This window comes from Leuciscus leuciscus, assembly GCF_965113295.1.
Source record: "Leuciscus leuciscus genome assembly, chromosome: 9".
Taxonomy (NCBI): Eukaryota; Metazoa; Chordata; class Actinopteri; order Cypriniformes; family Leuciscidae; genus Leuciscus; species Leuciscus leuciscus.
In genome coordinates this window covers 43,463,486-43,483,479 of record NC_138733.1, presented here as the reverse complement: position 1 = coordinate 43,483,479, position 19,994 = coordinate 43,463,486, and the positions used below count along the sequence as shown (strand labels likewise).

Genomic DNA, 19,994 nt, shown 5'->3' with positions numbered 1-19,994 from the left:
GATCTCACTGCTTTTGGAAATGTAAGGGAGCCCGGTGATGATAATCGTGAATACAGGCATGCAGCGTACAGACACTTTATTTTCTGGCAGCATGGCTCATTAGGACAGGGGAACAGGAGAGTCATTCCCAGCTGCTGTGTTTGCAGGATTAGGCAAAAATTCCCAGACCCTCTTGGACAATACACCGGCTACATTCCAGGGATCTAATAACATTTTTGTAAATATTATAAATAGTTATATCTATTTATATATTTTGTATTCTTTGAAGTTATGTTGTCTTAAAACTTTATGATAAAAAATAAAAGATTTGTAATTGGACTCATTGTGCTGTATTTGTTCTACAATAGGGATAGTGAAAAATGTCATGAATTACATGGAAAAAAAATACACAAAATTATTGAAAAGTAGTTTGTTTGAAAACACAAATATAGATTTATTTTTATTTACAATGATTTTTTATGATGTATTTACAACTACCAGCAAAACAACATCTCAATCTGTCTCCAAGTTGGAAACAGCATGGAAGGCTGATCCTGTGAAAGACATGTGCACACAATTCAGTATTAGTTTGTGGCTAAGTTTATGGGCTAAAATAAGGGCAAGTAGATGTGTCACTTACCCAGACCTCTGCTGACCTGTGTAAGTACCAACTCTGATGTCGGTGGTGGCGGTATCGGTGGCACAACACCAAGCTGCCTTGGGTCATCAGCTCTAAGGGACCTCTTTCGCGGCATCCCAATTCCACTTGTGACTCTCCCTTTCAAGATTCGTGCTTGTAACTCAGGGATGTAATATCGCCTGTAATAAGTGCTATATCGCCTTGCATTTTTATTGTATTTCTTCCTATAACTAAAATTAACAAAAGACAATTACTAACAGTTATTTAGTCATTCTGAGAAATTAACTGTCATACATCTGAATACATAATTTATAAGGTGAATATGCAATTATTTGAATAAAAAAAATTGAGATGAGAGTTTGACATACACTTGTTGGCCCTCAGCCGTTCTGTATGTTGGCCGTTCACGGTGGAAACTGTAGTCCAGTGCTGCGAGCACAACTCTCGTGTCATACACTCGGGGAGTGAAGGCCTGGCGCTTGCTGGCATACATCAGAATGTGATTCTGAAACGACTCGAGATGTGCTGTCGATCTAGATGAATAAAAAAATATTTGACACTAAAAACACCCACACATGACTTATGGCACTGTTACATTTCTTTTTAAATGTCATGTCCCCACACTTTACCTGAAGCGCAGATACTTGTGGACATCCTTCTGCCAGCGCTTGTTGAGGACGATCGCCACTAGCGCTTTATGGCTCTTGGAATCTCTCTCAATCCATTCTTTATCATGAGTGTCTTCAAGGTGGTTGTGTTGGCAGCGTCCGGTTTCCCAGGTGTGATTGTTGCAAACATGATGCAGAACTCCAATCCAAAGTGCCTGAGGAAAGTAAAACAAATAAACATGATCATATCACAGGAATTTGAATCATGGCATTATTATAATTAATTTTTTTATAACATTCATCCTGCTTACAAGAAACTGCTGAAAGGTTTCTGCTGTCTTGCAGCACCACCAGAAATGGTTTACTATATCCCTCAGCCAGTGAAGGAGAAGAGACTGTCCTTTCACCTTTCCTGCCTTATGGAGATTATACAGAACACAAATGATGGAAGTTATTCCTTCTAAATATTGTTATGGAGATTTAACATAAAATTATTTCATCAACATGCAGGAAGGTACAATTCATTATTAATGAAATTCGATGTTTTAGAACTTACGGTTGGTATATTTTTTTGCACAGATTTTTTGCACATGTCCAGGCTGTGGTGAATTCTCAGATCCTTATATCTGCCTTTGTCTGGGTCTGTGAAGTATGTAATCATTTTATTCCCAAGTGTCTCAATCTGCAATTTAATATTTCTATTCAAACATTTTATTATATGAACACTTACTCAAAAGGGCTCCAATCTGGACATGAGCATCCGTGCAGAACTCCACTACCTTTATCTCTTGGGTAAGCTTGTCTACTGTCTGGATAAAACCCTCCTTCTCCATGACATTGGAGTTCCAGTTGGTCTGCCGCTTGTCTATAGTGGCCACGTGGATGATTTCCTTAGAGTCAAGCTCCATGGTTGTGTAGAGTATTGGGCAGAATGCCCTGGTGAGTCATTTCTGCCGTCACCTAAAGAAAAGAAAGAACATTTAAAAAAATAAAAAAAAAGGTAATTTATAAATAAAATACCTGTATGATAGATGATTGCAAAATTAGTTTAATTGTATAATAACATAAAAATGTATGTAGAACAAGGTCAAATTTAAAAATAAACACACCTAGGAGCACAACATCTTTCCCTTTTAGTCGGCTGATAGCCTCAGACCTCTTCTCTTCCCAGAAATCTTTAATAGGGTCAACACAGTAGGTTTCCTGGATGGTGTAGTATGTGTTAGGGTTTACCATTCTCATGTTCATGAATTTAAATAGGAGAGCAACTTTAGTGTAGTTGTTTCCAGAGAGTAAAATGTTTGTGGAAAGAAGAAAGTCCCCAGCCTGCATGCCAAACTTCAACACAGGCTGTGAGTTCCACCGCCATAGGCAATGTCCATTGGGGCAGATCTGGATAAGATAAGGGTAGACTTATAAATTCATAAGGCATATACAGTGCTATCTGTTACCATACATTTTGATGTGATGTGAAAGGCTTACCCATTCAACACTCATTGCAGTGCCCCTGATGGCTATGTTTGTTGAAAAGGGGGCAACACTGTCACACACTAAACCAGTCCTCAAGACACCAGTGCATCTGTTCACGGGTAGAGTTAAAAATGTGACAAGCTGCCTCAAGCAGTTCTCATAGTGCACTGCTGCTCTGACGCCAACAATGTCATCCTCACTGAGGACCTTCTGAGGGCCTGGCAAAATTGGCAGCTCGGGACTCAAGGGCTCATCAAGAGGGACTTCAGGGTCAGGCAAATCATGCACAGTCTCATCAATCCCAATAGTTGGCAGATTATCAATTACCTGTGCTCCCTTTAGTGCACCACCCATTCTGGAAAAGCAGAACATCAAGAATCATACACAGTTAAATTAAATTATTTACATGACGTTTCGGCATATAACCATTATCTTATTTAACACCCGAAACATCAGTGTGAACTAAAAGAATTAAAAAAAAAAACATTTCAAAATAGCCCTGAACATATTTTACATGTAAAAACTCAGCACATAAACAAAGTAAAAAGTAGTGATAGAAAATGACTCACCGCAATGAAATTTTTGGAAGGTATTCCTCATCAGAGCTGTCATCCGGGTAACCATGAAATGAGGGTCCCTCTTCTTCCCAATCAATCCTGTAAGATACAACAAACTGGAATGAATAAAAACAACTCAATAAAAATCCAATGGTAGAATAGAATAGAAGCCCACTTACACACTGTTCATGGGGTCATTGAAGGCATTTTCGTTCAACTCCTCTTCAACAATACTCATGTCATGCATACTATGAGAATAAATGAAAATTTAAAACATGTATCAGATGAAAACATGCAACCAGAGTATTGAGAAGGGACACAGACTACAGAGCTAAAAACAATAACAGTTTATGGGTTACCTCTGCTCAAGAGTTTCAATTTCCGGTGCACTTGGTTCATCTCTAAAAGTAATAATCAAAACACACTATGAGGTATAGGACGAAACAAGTTTTATATGAAACTACTACAACAATTACAACATTATTTACATGCAATGACTTACCTATCTGTCCCACTGGAAATGCTTGACAATGCTGGAGCATTTGCCATTTGAGAACGTTTGGCCTTGATGGGGGTTGATGTGTTCCTAATCAAAAGCGTACTCTCATAACTAGACAAATAAGATGGAAAAATCAGATCATGGCTAATTGGACAATTAATCTTACGTAAAAAGAAATTGTATCTAGCAGTTGTTAACCCTCTTCAACATGTTCACAAATAACACTATACGCATAGGCTACATGCAGAATTAATGTATGCGTCTGTATTATTCAATGTGAGGACACAGTATAAATGATAAATAACAGAAAATGTCAGATAACATAAAAATTGGAGTAGCCTTAGGTGTGCAAACAATGCAAGAACAATCATATGCCTTATTAAAATATATTATTATCGAATTTCTAGGTTACAAAAAGTAAAACTCACAAACCTTGTTTTTAGCGCCTTCTCTAATTTGCTCAATAGCTGCTATTAATCAAAGAGCCCGTTTAACTTTTAACTATAAATGTTCGTCTGTCTATATAATAAAGTACACAACCAAGCAATGAAAAAAACATTGTAATTAAGACATTGACTTACCTGTCGAGGAGAAAGCAACTTCAGCGTCTCTTTTGAAATTTTTCTCCAGCATTAGCTCTTTCCACCTGGAAAAAGCTATCCCGACATTAACTCGTGTTCTCTGTATTTTCCTTTCACGTTTCCTTTTACGTTCTAATCGGGACTCTTTTGGCGACGAGGATTTCTTCTCCTGTGGCTCGGCATATGTATGGTCCGCCATTAAAATTAACAGTGCAGCCTTTTAAAGTTGCCGGGGCAGTTTCAAAGCGCCTCTCACTGCTCTGCTCCTCCGCTTCTGCTGTCTTCAGTCACGTGATGCTGGCTCTGAATGAAAACGCGTTGTGGAAACGCGTTGGCCTAGTACTTTTTGTCCCTCTCTGCTATTATAGTTTTGCAAGATGGCGGAACTACATGGAAGCCTCCACGAACTTACCCATCCCATGTATGTAAAGATAATATATTCTTCGTTTACGAGAATAAGTCAGATAATTGGCCGAGGTGTTTGTTCACCGTTGAGGACATATTTATGAATACAAATATTGATTTTAGAAAATAAAATACCTAAAAAACTACACATAGTCCCTTTAAGACTGCTGAGCAAAAACTCTTGCAAGAGGACCTACCAAAAAGCAAGAAGAGAAAGAGGGTACCCAACAAACTTTACCTTGACACACAGGAGGAAACTGTAGAACAAGTTGCAAAAAAGGTAATAGGGTTCTTTTCATGACAGCTATTTTGATAATATATTTTTACATTTCTGTTTGTATATATTTGTACATTTCTGACAGTGGTTAGCACTGTCGCCTCACAGCAAGAGCCCAGCAAGCAATTTTGTGTTTAAAAGATGTACACAGCCCAGACGTCTAGGCTAAAACAAGGCAAAATTTGGGCTGTCAGTGAAAATTTAATAGACCAAATGAAACCAAACACCTTGTAATCACTGTTGACTTTGCGTACATGATGGAATATCATACATCTCGCAAGTTATTTTGGCAGAAGCGACATGTAACCAAATTCAAAGTTATTTTGCCTAGAAGTGTAAATCATTGCCGGACTGTATTGGTCTATAGTTAACCTAGACGGTGAAATGACGGCAATTGCTTGCTGGGAGGGTTCTGGGTTCAAACCCGCTGGCTGGCTGGGGCCTTTCTGTGTGGAGTTTGCTATTCTCTCTGGGTACTCTGGCTTCATCCCACAGGCCAAAGGTTGCATGCATGTTAGGTTATTTGGTGACTCTAAATTGCCCATAGGTGTTTGTGTGTCTGTATATGTTAGCGCTGCTGGGTTGTACAAGAACGTTCCTGGCAACTATAGTACTACAGCTATGAATTTAAACAGAGTCTAGCCATGGAACCTATTTTAATCAGTTTTTGGTTTCATTTTCCTAACTTTTTTTTGTATAGTTTCATACATAATTGATTTGATCATTTTTACCCAACAGAAAAACTACAGACTCATAGCTGCAAGACAGTCTGAATTAGAGGTTCTTACCCAAGAAGAACCTATCCTCAGCCCAGTGGGGACTGCTTTAGAGGGACTTGAGGAGGAGATCAGGGCCCTCAGGGAAGAGAATGAAAGACTGCAGGACCAGCAGAGTGTAGGATCTTCTGCAGCCACTAAAGATCTTGAGACCCAAGTCAAGGCTTTACATAAGGAGAACACCAGGCTGCGCAAAATGGCAGTTAAAGGCAACTATCTCTTGTAGATTAAAATAGTGATTCTTTTAGATTGAATAAATCTCTGTCTCATTATTTTTGGTGTTATTGTTAGAGATGTATCTGTGTCTACATTTTTAAGGGATATCTACTGATGTAGTATAGGGTTTCCTGTAGGAAAAATTTAGCCTAGGGCTAAACACTGTAGCGCCACTGAGGCAAAATTGGTCTGGCAGAAACCCTGTAACGCTTTCAGAATTCCTCACCAACACATTTTGCTACACTTTGAGACACAAAAAAATTAGCAGAGGTGTATTTTGTTTTTTACATGTTATGTATTTACAACTTGTTTGGAGTCCTGTTGTGGTAAATTCGGTGGGCCATATTTTCCAGAAATTCCATCACTCTTAGCAGCTGTGAGGACCCTCATTTCGGACAAGATCACAGAGAGCTCAAGCAATGGAGGTGAAAGCGAATATGAGGCCAGTGTTGCTCTACCATCACCTCCTCAACCCACATCTACCAAACCAACATCAGTAAGTACATTTTTGTAATGGTCAATTAAAAACATAAAACATTCTGTCACTGGTGATTTTCTTATTCTGGTTTGTCTTTCCTTCTTAATTAGGTGCCACTAGGGAATGATGACTCCACCAGAGTGTCTGCCCATTGTTGGGAGACTGCAAAAGCACAACCTACAGCGAAAGGAATGGCCCGCACCCTCCTGCTGGGCCTGTTCAGCATTGATGTCCTACTGAAGTCCAACCTGACGGGAGGGGTCAACAAGGTCGATCCATCTGCAGAGAGACGCCAGCCTCTGGACCCCAAGAAGCTTACAGCTTTACTCAGTAAGACAATAAGAATTTATTTTTAATGGATTAATATATTTTGCAAAGTTATTGTAAATGGTAAAGGGTAACAAACACTTTAGGACTGAAATGTACACAACTAATAGCGAAACAGATGGACGAATAAAAAGCTTTAACAGCTTTGATATTCTTTTAGATATAAAGCGATTTCTCTATCTAGTCAGAATACATCAAACATTTTTTAGCATCAAAATAGATCCCCTGTAGCAGCTTTAAAATCCCAGCACCAGCACCAATTCACCTCCCATAGGCATACGCTTGGCTACGGCAAAGTACAGTTGCTTTCACTGACCACAATACTTCCTGGAAAACAAAGTGGATACAGTAGTATAACCTCCTCGCTCTAAAAGCCCCTTGGAAAACCTTCCTAACTCCTTCCTTGGTTCCTTGAGAAGCCAATTCTGATTTCAGACTGAACTATTTACAGGTAACCCACTGAAGAGCGAGGACTTGGCATATAAGAAAAATATTACCAGTATTAGGATCCACCTCATCTTTTGCATCTTTTTTCTTATTTACAGATGCAGTTGTTCAGCAACACCCAGGGGCGAAGATTCCAGACATACGAACGGCCATAAACAAAAGGATCTGTGAGTTAAGACACCAGGAGAAGAAAAAGTCCATGGACAACTGAAGGACTGGCCAAGGCTGGCCAATCAGAGTGGGTCTTGATAAGTTATGCGGGATCCATAACACTGCACTAAAGGATTGTTGTCCTGTTTTTTTCCACTGAGGGATTGTTCTGTTTTTGTTGCACTGAAGACTGTTTTATTTTATTTGAACGAAGAACAGTTGTCCTTTAGGAAATGTTTTATTAATTATTTTATGTATTTTTGTTCATTTATAGTTGTTGTTGTTGCCATCTATTGGATCACATAAAAATATAACATGTTTAAAAAAAATATATATATATATATAGCCTGGAACTAATTATGATATGGCATATATGGAACATCCCTACCAGCAAACCAGCTTGCCGTTTGCCGAGCACATTATGTACATTATGTGTACATAAGCTTCAGATGGAACCATGGTGACATGTCTTTCATTCTGTTTGTTCTCAGGTCACTGTCCCTTCAGCTGCTGCTTTTGAAATAAACCTCATTCAGTTAATGTGAACTATATTGATGTCTTATTCAATCTATTATATTTTAAAATATATGACAGACATTGTACATTAGATTATTTCATATTTACCATGTATACAATATATAATATGATAATTATATATAATATATTATGTAATATAAATCAATATATTTTTCAACAATTTAAGACATTATGTTCCCATATAAATCTGATTATGTTATCTTGTTCATTGAGGTATATTATCTCATATAATTTTACATATATATTTACATATATATAATGCCTCTTCCAATATATAATTTCATATAATGTGGGATATATTTCAATATACATAACAATATATTAAATAGTATAATAATATGTATTTATTCAATATATGAAAACGGCAATAATTGCAGTATTGTCCCATATATTGCAATATATAACTTGAATATATATAATATATTATTATATAATATATCATATGATATATTACTATGTAAATTTCACAATATATGGAGACACATGAAATATATTGTCACGTAATATATTGAGAAATATATTTTTGTTGCGTAAGGGTAGATTTATGCCTATCTTCACATCTTCATGGACACAACGATTTCCCTCGTGTGGAATATTTTTCCTTGTAATAATGTATGGTTTACAAAAACGAGAACTGCTGCGTCTGTGTGTAGATGAGAGAATCAAAGTGTATGTGCGTTGTGCACACGCTACATTATGGTCAAGCATGCGCCCTTAAAATAGCATATGAATAACATGCGCAACGCGCCACTGACTTTAGACTAGGTTTCTCCTGGTCTATGGAAGTAGAATAATGTCAAATGTTTTTGAAATAAAAAGCCTGTTGAATTGCACTACTTGAAAAAAAAATAGGCATTGCATTAACCATGCTTGCATTTTTAATGCATTGTATTTTTAGTGCTTACATTTTTATGCGCTGAAATTCAACATGGTTGAATATTTAAGCTGTGAATATTTCAATTAAAAACATTTCAAACACCTTTTCATTATTAAAAATTCAACAATCCATATTCACCTTTCATATTTCACTTCCAAAATATTCAAACTGTTTAAAAATACAACCAATAATATTCAACAGGCAATTTTCGGTCCATTTTATTTCGCTTTGCAAATTCGCTTCCACAAATTCAGTGGTTCAAATTCGACAGTAAATTCAACATTGACGCCCAGGAACTGCAGGAAAAGCAGTAGATTGCCGAGCATACTCTCCATCTGCTGTTAGTCGAACTCACCATCAGATGGTGCAAAAGCGCTTGTTGCTGACGAAGACATTCATTCATAAAATGAAAATGATTATCTGTGTCAGTATATGCGGAAAAGATGATAAACACACAAAAGCTGTGTTTATGTTTCATTCAATAACTTCATTGTTACTTTCCCTGTGTATTCTACATGTCATCAGCTTTCTCTACCATGAACAGGATTATAATCGGTTTCCCTCAATACCTCATACTCAAGGATTTCCCTTCCGTTGATAGTGATATGAAAGACCAATCTTGTACCTTATAAGGGAAGTAGGCTGTAGGCTATTATATAGGCTACAGGCAAGCAGATGGACTCAGAATATGAACTTAACGCGCAAAGTTTCATGCTGAGCGTTTCGTGATATACTGCCATAAAATCAACACATACATATATATAGTATGCATACGTGTATTGCATTAGCTTAAACTGTCACAGCACTTGCATATTGTCCTCCTATTGTTAGTTTAACTGTAAATCGCTTTGGATAAAAGCGTCTGCTAAATAACTAAATGTAAAATTGGCTTGATTTTGGACATTAGCACATTTAGGGACCGTCTCTAAAATTGCATACAACATTGGCATACACGTCTAACTTCAATAGCAAACTTAAATTTATTTGAATAAATATCAAAAATCCAAAGGGTGCGCATTATGACTAACACTAAATGAACACTTTACAGTTGGTTTTATGACTGTAAGTCGTTCTATTCAAATGCTATCGGAGTTAGAAACGTGTATACCAAAGTCGTATACACTTTAGAGACGGTCCCTAAATGTGCGAATGTCCAACATCAAGCCATCTTTATGCCAATCTATCACTGGGAAACGCTCAGCATTAAGCTTTGCGCGTTATTCTGAGTCCATCTGCTTGCCTGCGAGTTTGGTCTTTTACATCACTGTAGTCCATTAAGCTACATTAAGCGTTGTATATGTCCAGCAGGGGAATCCTTCAGTATTGAGGGAAACCCTAATAGCCTGCATGCAGCACATCGCCACAATATAAAGTTAAGGCAACTAAACAACCAAGAGAAATATATGTCAACCTCAAAAATGTAACATTGGATCTGTATATCCGCATCGGGGAATAACATTATAATCTCGTTCACGGTAGAGAAAGATGCATGTAGGCTACACAGGAAAAGTAACCGTGAAGGCACTGAATTTAACATAAAACAGCCGTCATAATAATCACAAATACACTTACATTGCTGTAAATGAGTTTTATGAATGAATGACTTGTTCTAACTGTTGCTGGTCTTCAACAAGCGCTTTTGCACCCCCTGCTGGTGAGGTCGACTAACAGCAGATGGAGAGTATGCTCGGCAATCTACTGCTTTTCCTGCAGTTCCTGGACGTCAATGTTGAATTTACTGTCGAATTTGAACCACTGAATTTGTGGAAGCGAATTTGCAAAGCGAAATAAAATGGACCGAAAATTGCCTGTTGAATATTATTGGTTGTATTTTTAAACAGTTTGAATATTTTGGAAGTGAAATATGAAAGGTGAATATGGATTATTGAATTTTTAATAATGAAAAGGTATTTGAAATGTTTTTAATTGAAATATTCACAGCTTAAATATTCAACCATGTTGAATTTCAGCGCATAAAAATGTAAGCACTAAAAATACAATGCATTAAAATGCAAGCATGGTTAATGCAATGCCTATTTTTTTTCAAGTAGTGCAATTCAACAGGCTTTTTATTTCAAAAACATTTGACATTATTTTACTTCCATACTGGTCAGTGGCGGAACTGTTTTCTGAAACTGCAAAATAGCACCAGGGAACGTTTGCGCCGGAACACGCCTCCTCTTTTCGCTTAACCGCCCCCGGGAGTGCAAGTTTATTCCCTAATTTACCGATGTGCGTCTGTGGAGGGAAAAGTCAATTGTGCTGGGTGCAAGATAGGGCCCATAGTGTGCACGCGATGTTCCTGGACGTGGACCCGCACATCGACATAGGCTCAGTCCTGCTCCTCCGTGTATCGCAGTGTCGGCACAGGCAATGAAATGCCAGAAACAACAACAGGTGACTTTAAACTATTGTTATATGATCCCACTCTTATTCATGCAAATGCTTTTAAACCATTAATGCGCGACAAGACAAAAGAGAACGCGCTGTCAGTGAATGTCCTCCTGACACACACACACACACACACGACCAAGGCCGCATTAATGCACGGGCTTACCTGGGCTGAAGCCCAGGGGCCTCCCAAGTTCAGGGGCCTCCCATGTTCAGGTTCATGATGAGCTGAAAAGGTCATTTTGTTTTAACTTGTCAGATTTTGTCGCTGTATGTCGCTAGTCGCTTGTGGACGTTGGTAGTGCTGTCGCTCTAATGTTATTGTTAAGGTGCGTTCACACCAAACACGAATAGAGCGTCTGGCGCGAGTGATTTCAATGATGTAAAGACGCGTTTACGCGCGTCTAGAGGTCCCGCGGCGCGAATGAGGCGTTAGACTGCTCGTCTGGCCACATCTATACAATACACCATCACAAGTGATATTATACAACTATATCATTTTAATTTGACTAGTAATTAGGCTCAAAAGAAACAGTAGCCTATGCTGTTGGGAGAGTGTTTTTATATTACCACACAGCAGTGTTCAGGGATTAAATCATTTACTAGATTAACGATCGATCAATCTACAAATTAAACTCACTCATACTGTCATAAATTACTAAAACGTCATCCGAATTTGACAAATAATCCATTTTCTTGTCCCTAATAGTCAACATAATGCAGGGGAAACTGTAAAATGAACTGCAGCAGTGTTAACTTGCATCATAAAACTACAACACTCGAACTATAAATGTATGAATTAAACTCACTGAGACTGTCGACAGTTTCTTTTCCATGCATCATTTTATTCGTTTGTGGTTAGTTACAGTCAAATCATATAAAACAGTGAAATCGCCCTTCTGTCTTGCCTGCATTTCACTCGAGATGGTGACGGGAGCTGAGCTCCACTGAAAGGCTTCTTTCCTATTGGTTGTCGCTCGCGAAAATCGCTTCTCATTTGCATAAAGTTGAAATTTAGTTGTTGTGTGTGGTTGTTAAATAAAGTGTCTTGTGTTTATGTGCTCAGTAATATGTTAATAACAATATTAAAATGAGACTATAAATCGGGGGGATGGGGGGCCTACAAAACCTCTCAGCCCCGGGGCCAAACATTAGGTTAAGCACACTCTGCACACGACCCACAGATAGACGCCAGTATCAAGTTCTCTTTCGCGCTAGAAGGAACAACATACATGTATGCCAAAGTGTCCGTTTTGTCGAGTATCCTCACAAGAACAGTCTTAAATGAGTTAAATAAGATCTTAAATGAAAGTAAAGAGTAGAGAATGGGATGCGTGAGATCGTCAGCAGCGGCTGGTCCTAAAGTGGCAGCAGCTAATTCTCTGTCAGTAAAGTTAACCAAAGGACAAAGAAAACAGAGAAAATCACTCACTGCTCTTGACTAAAGAATGCTTGTAGCTTTAATAAGGATTTATCTATATTAAATATGACATTTATAATGGGTTTATGTAAGGTTTGTTTTAAGTTCACTTAAATTAAAAGTTGTTATATTTTTTGAAGCCTAATAAATATTTAAAATTTGGGGGGATAATCATTTTCATTTTTTCTTAGAAGCCTATACTAAATAATAGTTTAGCATCCAAATAAATCGCGAATATGGAAAAAAATGTATTGGAATGAGAGAGTTACACGAGCCCAACGCCGCTTATGTTCACTTTCGCTTTAAATTATTTTGTTTTGGCTTGTTTATAGATATTTTTTTCATTCTTGTTCTGTTCTGAATATCATTAAATTTAAAGGATTTGTTGTGGAATATTTTTGTGTATTTTTTAAGCATACAGCAAACGATAGTAGGCTATTAATTGGTTAAAATTCTTACAATGGTTAATGGTTAACCGGTTAATTAGCATCCCTGTAGCTTTAGCTAGATCAAAAGAGTGCAGAATCAACTTTGCGTTGCGATCGCGTCACGGATAAGCCACTGCACGTGCATCATCAAAAGCGGTTGTTAAGAAAAGTGCTGAGCTGAATTTTTGTGCCAGCTGTGCACAACAGAGCACTTTTAAATGAGAATAAAGTCTAATGCGCTTTTAGCCCCATTGTATTCTGTATGCTTGGCTTAAGAATAGGCCTATATAGGCCTATGGGTCGCGTCAATTTAAAAATAAACGCCTCTGGTGGTGTGTAGTAGTAGTACACTCAGTACGGAAGAACATGGCAACAGGTCTGAGCCTGTTACAAGACAAAGAAGTGGATGACGTCACTACAGGCGCTCTTTTATACTCAGGTGCACCTGTGGTGATCTGGTTCAATCTGGTTCAAAATCAACAACTAAATTCATGCTAGTCAGGATTTAAGTCCACATAAGCATATACAACTCACAGATAGTCACAGATATTGTGCAGATACTTTCAGTGGGAAACAGTTAACATTCGTGTTATATTAGAGGTGGTTTGTGGCATCATCCATAATGAATTAATGCTGATGGGAAATGATCAAATGTGCAATCATACTGAGTCTCTAACTAACAAGCTTTTGAAAATTGAGGGAAAAATCACTCACATCCACTCAATAGGGAAGTGTTTTCTAATGGAAGAAACCAAATCAATTATGATATTCAGGAGAAGTGCTTTAATCCTTCATGACTGACACTTTAAAGAATGCATAATAACTGTATTGTTTATTATTTTAGCTATTATAATCTTCTAAATCATCATATGTGAAACATCACATCACTTTTGTGTTCACTATCAACATGTGGATGAAAGTGTTCATTACTGTCATTATTTACATTAAGCTAAGATGCTGTTTGATTGTTCCTCAAGTGTACCGTACTGTGAAAAAGTCTAATGTTCACAATAACTGAACATGAATTAGCTTTTCACCAATATTACAGGTGCCATAGAATGGAAAACTGTATTTGCCTTGGCATAGTTGAATAATAAGAGTTCTGGACATGGAACTGACATACCGTGAGCCTTAAACTCCATTGTTTCCTCCTTCATACTGTATGTAAATCTATGTAAAACGGATGAATCCCAGCATAACACCGACTGTGACGTTGCAGTCGGGATCATTAATATTTACGCCCCCAATATTGTCATATATTATGTTAGTTTGCTCTGCCAGTTTTTCTAACCTGGGACAATATCAAGCAGGTTTCGCTCAGCGTTTGATACTGAAGAAGGGGGCAGTTGTCGGGTAGTATTATAATGTGGCCTATCTTCATCAACAACACATAACTCAGGAGCTAACTAGGTTAGTTTGGTTGCTGACAGATAGCTCACTCGCTCCTTCTAGCGAACGCAACCTTCACCACTTCAGTTGAAACGATTGTCATTTGACAATGCATCTAGTCAATTAGTTAAAATATTGTGTTGTTTGCGAACTGAAGTATGATTATTTTGCACGTTTGTATTTCAGAGTACATCACAGCTCCTGCATACAAATCTGTGAAACAGCCAATCAGAGCAGAGCTCCATATTATTATTCATGAGCCTTCCAAATAAGGTAATAACAGCCCATTCATTCCAGGGACATTACCTAAGCCACATACATACATGTAGATATCAGAGAGTTTAAAATATTGAATCAATGCATTCTATGGCCCCTTTAACACAACTGTAACGATGTATGCAGGGAAGCTGAAGCCAGAAGACTCTTTCTCACAAAACACTAATAAGTTTAATTATATTTCAAAAAGCAAGCAAACAGACAGTGCAAACACATCTAAACATAACAGAGACTGGACCAAGAGTGAAGGCAAGGGTGAGGCTTAAATCACACACTGAAACGAGCGACTAAAGCTGACACACAGCTGAAACCAAACAACTAATAATGACGTAACCATGGAAACTGAACATTGTACACAGAGGAAGTGCATGCAGGTGAGGGCCAGAGAGGATGATGGGAAATGTAGTGACCGTGACAACAACATAATGTAACATGTGGAACGCACATTTTGTAATTAATAATAAATCTTTAACAGAAATGCTAATTTCTCGTGTGGATAAAGTTAATATACTTTACATTTATCACTACATCAAGTGTCCATAATTAGAATCAGACACAGATTAGTGGAGCATTATTAAAGCGTAGTGCAGAATCAAACTAACTCAACATTACTGACGGATTAATGTGGAGATTCACAAACATCAGTGTCTTTTTTATTTATTGATTTTATTATTATTGTATTGTGTTTAATGTGTTCATATTTTGTGTGCTGCAGGGTTTCTGTGTCTGGAATGAAATAAAGTGATTTTGTTTCCGGTAGTAAAAGTTGTTATAATATTTTGTATTTTTACCATATTTTGTTTTTATTTTGCTCTTACTGCATAATCATAATTTGATCCACTTACAGTATGACAAAATCTTAGTATTATATCACTGTATTTCTGGATGTTCACATTCTGTTGTCTTTTTTTAATGGTTTTATATTGTGGAGTTTGGTCTGGTTTGCTGATTGCTGATGCGGTTGCATGTGCATTAACTGTTAATGATGTTTAATGCATCTTTGTTTGGTGTTTCTGGAGTTAATTCAGGCTATAAAAGAACGCTGAGCAGCTCATAAACACCATCATCTCCTGATGAACAGCGTCTTCAGTCTTCAGTCTGATTCCAGGTAAGATCATATTATTGTGTCGTTGTGTTTCAGCCTTTATTCAAACGTTAGCACATGTTGTTCAGCTTGTTGACTCTCTAGTGTGCTTGATTATGTGTAGAAGAAATTAAAGAAATGAAGATGGAATTGTTTAAAGCAGGTTTGGAAGTTTTCTTTAAGGTCCTGTAGGAACCAGTTTCCATTACAGGTTCTTGATATTGATTTGATGATGATGTGATCAGCTCATAAACTTCATAATCTGTTTCCAGGTGAAAAGGAAATTGTGCTTTTTTGGGCATACTTAATATATTTAAATTATACTGTACTAAGTGCGTATTAAACATATTATTAAGTGTATTTCGTTTAGTGCATTTAAGTGTATTTAGTGCATTTAAGTGTATTTCTTAACAGTTCATTTAAAATATACTTTCATATTTCTTAAACTAAAGTGATCATATTTTAATGTACTTCAATAATATTTTAATAGCATTTCAGCTCATTAGAAATATATTAGCATTACACTAATATTTTATTATAAAGCTGTTTTAATCAGTATTCAAAATGATATATTAAAAGTGCAAAAATAATTAAATATAAATATGAAGACATACACTTTGAAATCAAGAAAACTTTAATATAGTATCTTGTACATTGCAAAATAAATACCTAGAGTACATTAAAGTACAGCAGCAGATATAATCTCTGGAACAAAATACATTATAATAAAGATCAGTGAAATGCTATGGCAGAGCTATATTATACACTTCTGTAGAGCTTCTGTTATACCTGTATTACTGAAGAGTACACTATGAATATTACATCACTCAATAAATAATCCATCTGAGTTTGATCATCATTCTGAATATGATCTGGATGAAGTCTTTGACATAAACATGATTTTCTCAGCTTTTTGCTCAAAATGTTTTGTAGTGTTGTGTGCATGTTTTCTTTTTTTAAAGCAGAGTGTCGATTCTTTCTTTCGATATATTACATGTTCAGATTAGGGCTGCAGCTATCGATTCTTTTTGTAATCGATTAATCTAGCACTTAATCGATCGATTAATCGAGTAATCGGATTAAAAAAAAATGTGTGTGTTTTTAAACAACCAAAACAAATAATGCATAACGAAAATTAGGTATTTATTCCAACTCCAACATTTGGCTCCAAAACTAAGCCTATTTATTGCAATCTTGACCCATTTAGTGTTTATAAGTGCCAGTGCCAACAATTATATAACAAGACAGTTAAGTCAACTTACTGTAAAACATGTATAACATGTAAAACTATCAATACAAACTTAAATAGTAAAGGCCATTTGGCCTTAGTTTTGTCTTCTTAAAGCTGCCGTCGGCAACATTTTTTTGATCATATTTAGTGTAATCGACACTATAATCCGACAGAACAACATAAATAAGGTGGTTTTAGAAAAAAACCCGAGCTTCTAACTCCACCTGGAGCGTGTTATTTGTTTTGCAAAAATCCAGCGCTCCCGCTTCATCAGGTCCAATCAGCGCAGGGGGGTGTGAGATCTGACAGTCAATCACAGGTCGTGCACACGCCACAGATCCCCTCTCCCTCGCGCAGACGCGCACGTTACAATATCACATCACACGACACGCCTGAAGTTCGCCTGGAGATTGCATGAAGCGTGATGGCGGAGATAAAATCTACTAACAAGCTTCCAATTCCTCGGTTATTGCTATCTATGGATAGATTAGCCAGGGCAGCCTACCTCCGAGTCCATGGTGTTGATAGATGCTGAAGAGACGGACGCGTTCACAGAAAATCAGGTACACACGCACAGTGACGCACTGACGAGCACGACCTCGATGGGAGGGTGCTCGCTGGTAGTGGGGAGGGGCATGAGAGTTGTAAACATTCAAAATTTTGGCTAATCGACCCAATCTGCCAGACTTGCCGACGGCAGCTTTAATACAACATTACAAAAAAAGGATTGCACCTTCTGCAAATTACCCACTGGAGAACAAAAATAAATGAAATGAATATAAAATATCAAGCCCAACAGGTACACAATGTATACAATTTATATAAAAAAAAAATAAGTGTAGCTTTGAAAAGGGGAATGTTTTATTGCAAATATGCATTTTGTTAAATAGAAAAAGAACAGCATTTTGTTTTTCACTTAGGCTAGTTTAAGTATATTATCACGTTTTGTAGTATTATATTTTTTTGTTAATTGAAAATGTTCTATGCTCAATTACTTTGGTAGCTGATTATATCTTCCCCAAAAGTACGAGTGGATTGGAGAGGCTGGGGAGTTTCATTTTTTGTTGTTGTCTGTAACTATTTGGCAGACGTGACATAGCCTACAAACAAGGTCTCGCAAAGACTGCAATACAATATTTGTTCCTCCATCACGTCCCGGTGTATACAGTGAATGCATGCTGAAATTATTGTTGCGTGGCTACATAAAAGTTTAAGCATATGCATTGCCGCAATTGGTCTGACTGGCGCGTGTGAGAGACGAGGGTGCGTGTGTGTGTGTGTGTGAAGCGGTTCTTTTTTTAGGCTATACTCTCTTGCAATTGAACATGAATACGTTTACTACTTAAAAACATCAAAGCTAAACATCATATCTAGTCAAACCGCATCACGACATCATCACTACAAATACAGTATGGGATTAAAATCAGTGAACATCAATATAGGCTTAGTCACGGGCGGAAATATTGGCGCTGGGTCCAAAAAAAAATGCGGGACAGAATCGTTACCTTGTTTCAGCGACGCTGGAAGGAAGCGATCCCAAACTTTAGACATTCTCTGCCATTTATGGACATCTTTACTCTCCGCCATCGCGCCAACTAAATTCAAAATGTATCACGCGCTATGGTGTGCTTCCTGAACACTGAACAACGGTCCGTGTGAAATCAGATCCCTGCGCGTATAGTGAGCGTCATAGGAATTTAACGAGGCTTTGAGGCAGAGTTTTTGCCTCGAGGAATTTTTGTAATCGAGTAAATCGAGTAACTCGATGAATCGTTGCAGCCCTAGTTCAGATATTCATACAACAAAATATTCTGTGGGCCGTGAAGCTTTAGTGAAAATGAGCAAAGACACTTGCAGGGAAAGAGTTATAAACACTGAGTGAACTTTATAAATGAAGATATAAAGCGTTCTCAGATTACTCCAGTCGTCGTAGTTGAGCCGAAGCGTCTGGGGAAGTTAGACTGGTTTTTCACTCAAACCACCATTGTTAGTTAATTGTGTCTTTAAGGTAATTACAGTTGCACACGTTTGTCTGTAATCTCAGGCATTTCCTACATTAGATCCACAAGCTTTAAGATGTGTGTTTGTACAGTGTGTGCAGTGAATGAAGAGCTCTTTAAACACGGCAGTGGAAACTTGTGAAACATCTGTCAGTCTGTGTGTTGCTCCACAAACTTCTGCTTTGACCTGCAGACGAAACACACAATCCTGTCAGTAACGTAAGTTCTTCAAGATTTATTCCTAGTTTAATAAACCATTGTACACTTGCAGCTGTGCTGGACTGAATATTCAGAACAACAGCATTCTTGCTTCTGTGATATTGTTCAAATGGAGGATTTCCAAACTTTAATCTTAGCTTTCTAACATGACACACATCTCCTCTAAAGAACATGGAGAGCAAACTGAGGAAACTTTATTTCAACAATCACACAGAAAACAAGTTATGTCATATATCTTTCCCTAATGTTTTTAATAAAGTAGTAAATAGTAAATGAATGCATGTTTTTAAACTAATGCCTGGTTTGTTATTTAGTGTTGCTGTCAAGATTTCATGAAACAATGGCAGAACAAAACGCCAGTATCACCGGATCAAGTGAAGATTATTATATCAACGCCAGCAGCAACGGATCAAGTGGAGTAGATTATGATGATCAGATGAGGGAATTTCTCTGGAAACTTTATTCTGCAGAACCATTCATTATCAGGATCATTTCATCCATTGAGATTCTAATCATGATCTTAACTCTGTTTGCGTTGTTTGCTCTTATCAAATCTAATCGCTCCACTCCAGTGTTTGTTATTCATTTGATTCTTTCAGATCTCATTCAGATCATTAGTAAATTAACACACACAATCACAAGGTCAGGGGATGCCAATAATGCATATTATTATAGTTTGATTGTGGGTCTGTATTTTATGGCATGTGTTGCTTTTGAACGATATCTTCTGGT

General features: G+C 37.3%; 3 protein-coding genes and 1 long non-coding RNA gene across 8 annotated transcripts in view; 1 reads left to right on the top strand and 3 right to left on the bottom strand.

Moving 5' to 3' along the window:
* Positions 1–19,994, bottom strand: part of LOC309505708 (uncharacterized protein) — a 59,580-nt gene that overhangs the window by 17,509 nt on the left and 22,077 nt on the right. The window lies entirely within an intron of this gene.
* On the bottom strand, positions 994–1,643 carry LOC309505463. Its single transcript, XR_014208448.1, has 3 exons — positions 1,539–1,643; positions 1,249–1,442; positions 994–1,152 (listed from the first exon to the last, which is right to left on the bottom strand). It is a non-coding gene; the product is annotated as an uncharacterized lncRNA (long non-coding RNA).
* Positions 1,926–3,784, bottom strand: LOC309505853 (uncharacterized protein; the record flags this gene model as incomplete). The annotated part of the gene is made up of 6 exons (XM_082179317.1): positions 3,757–3,784; positions 3,614–3,655; positions 3,434–3,502; positions 3,267–3,353; positions 2,815–3,052; positions 1,926–2,117 (listed from the first exon to the last, which is right to left on the bottom strand). Exons 3-6 carry the CDS (start codon positions 3,499–3,501, stop codon positions 1,926–1,928), a joined length of 585 nt encoding a protein of 194 aa, XP_082035443.1. The 5' UTR covers position 3,502; positions 3,614–3,655; positions 3,757–3,784.
* On the top strand, positions 5,401–7,946 carry LOC309505852 (uncharacterized protein; the record flags this gene model as incomplete). The annotated part of the gene is made up of 5 exons (XM_082179316.1): positions 5,401–5,529; positions 5,755–5,949; positions 6,325–6,504; positions 6,597–6,816; positions 7,359–7,946. 5 exons carry the CDS (start codon positions 5,401–5,403, stop codon positions 7,469–7,471), a joined length of 837 nt encoding a protein of 278 aa, XP_082035442.1. The 3' UTR covers positions 7,472–7,946.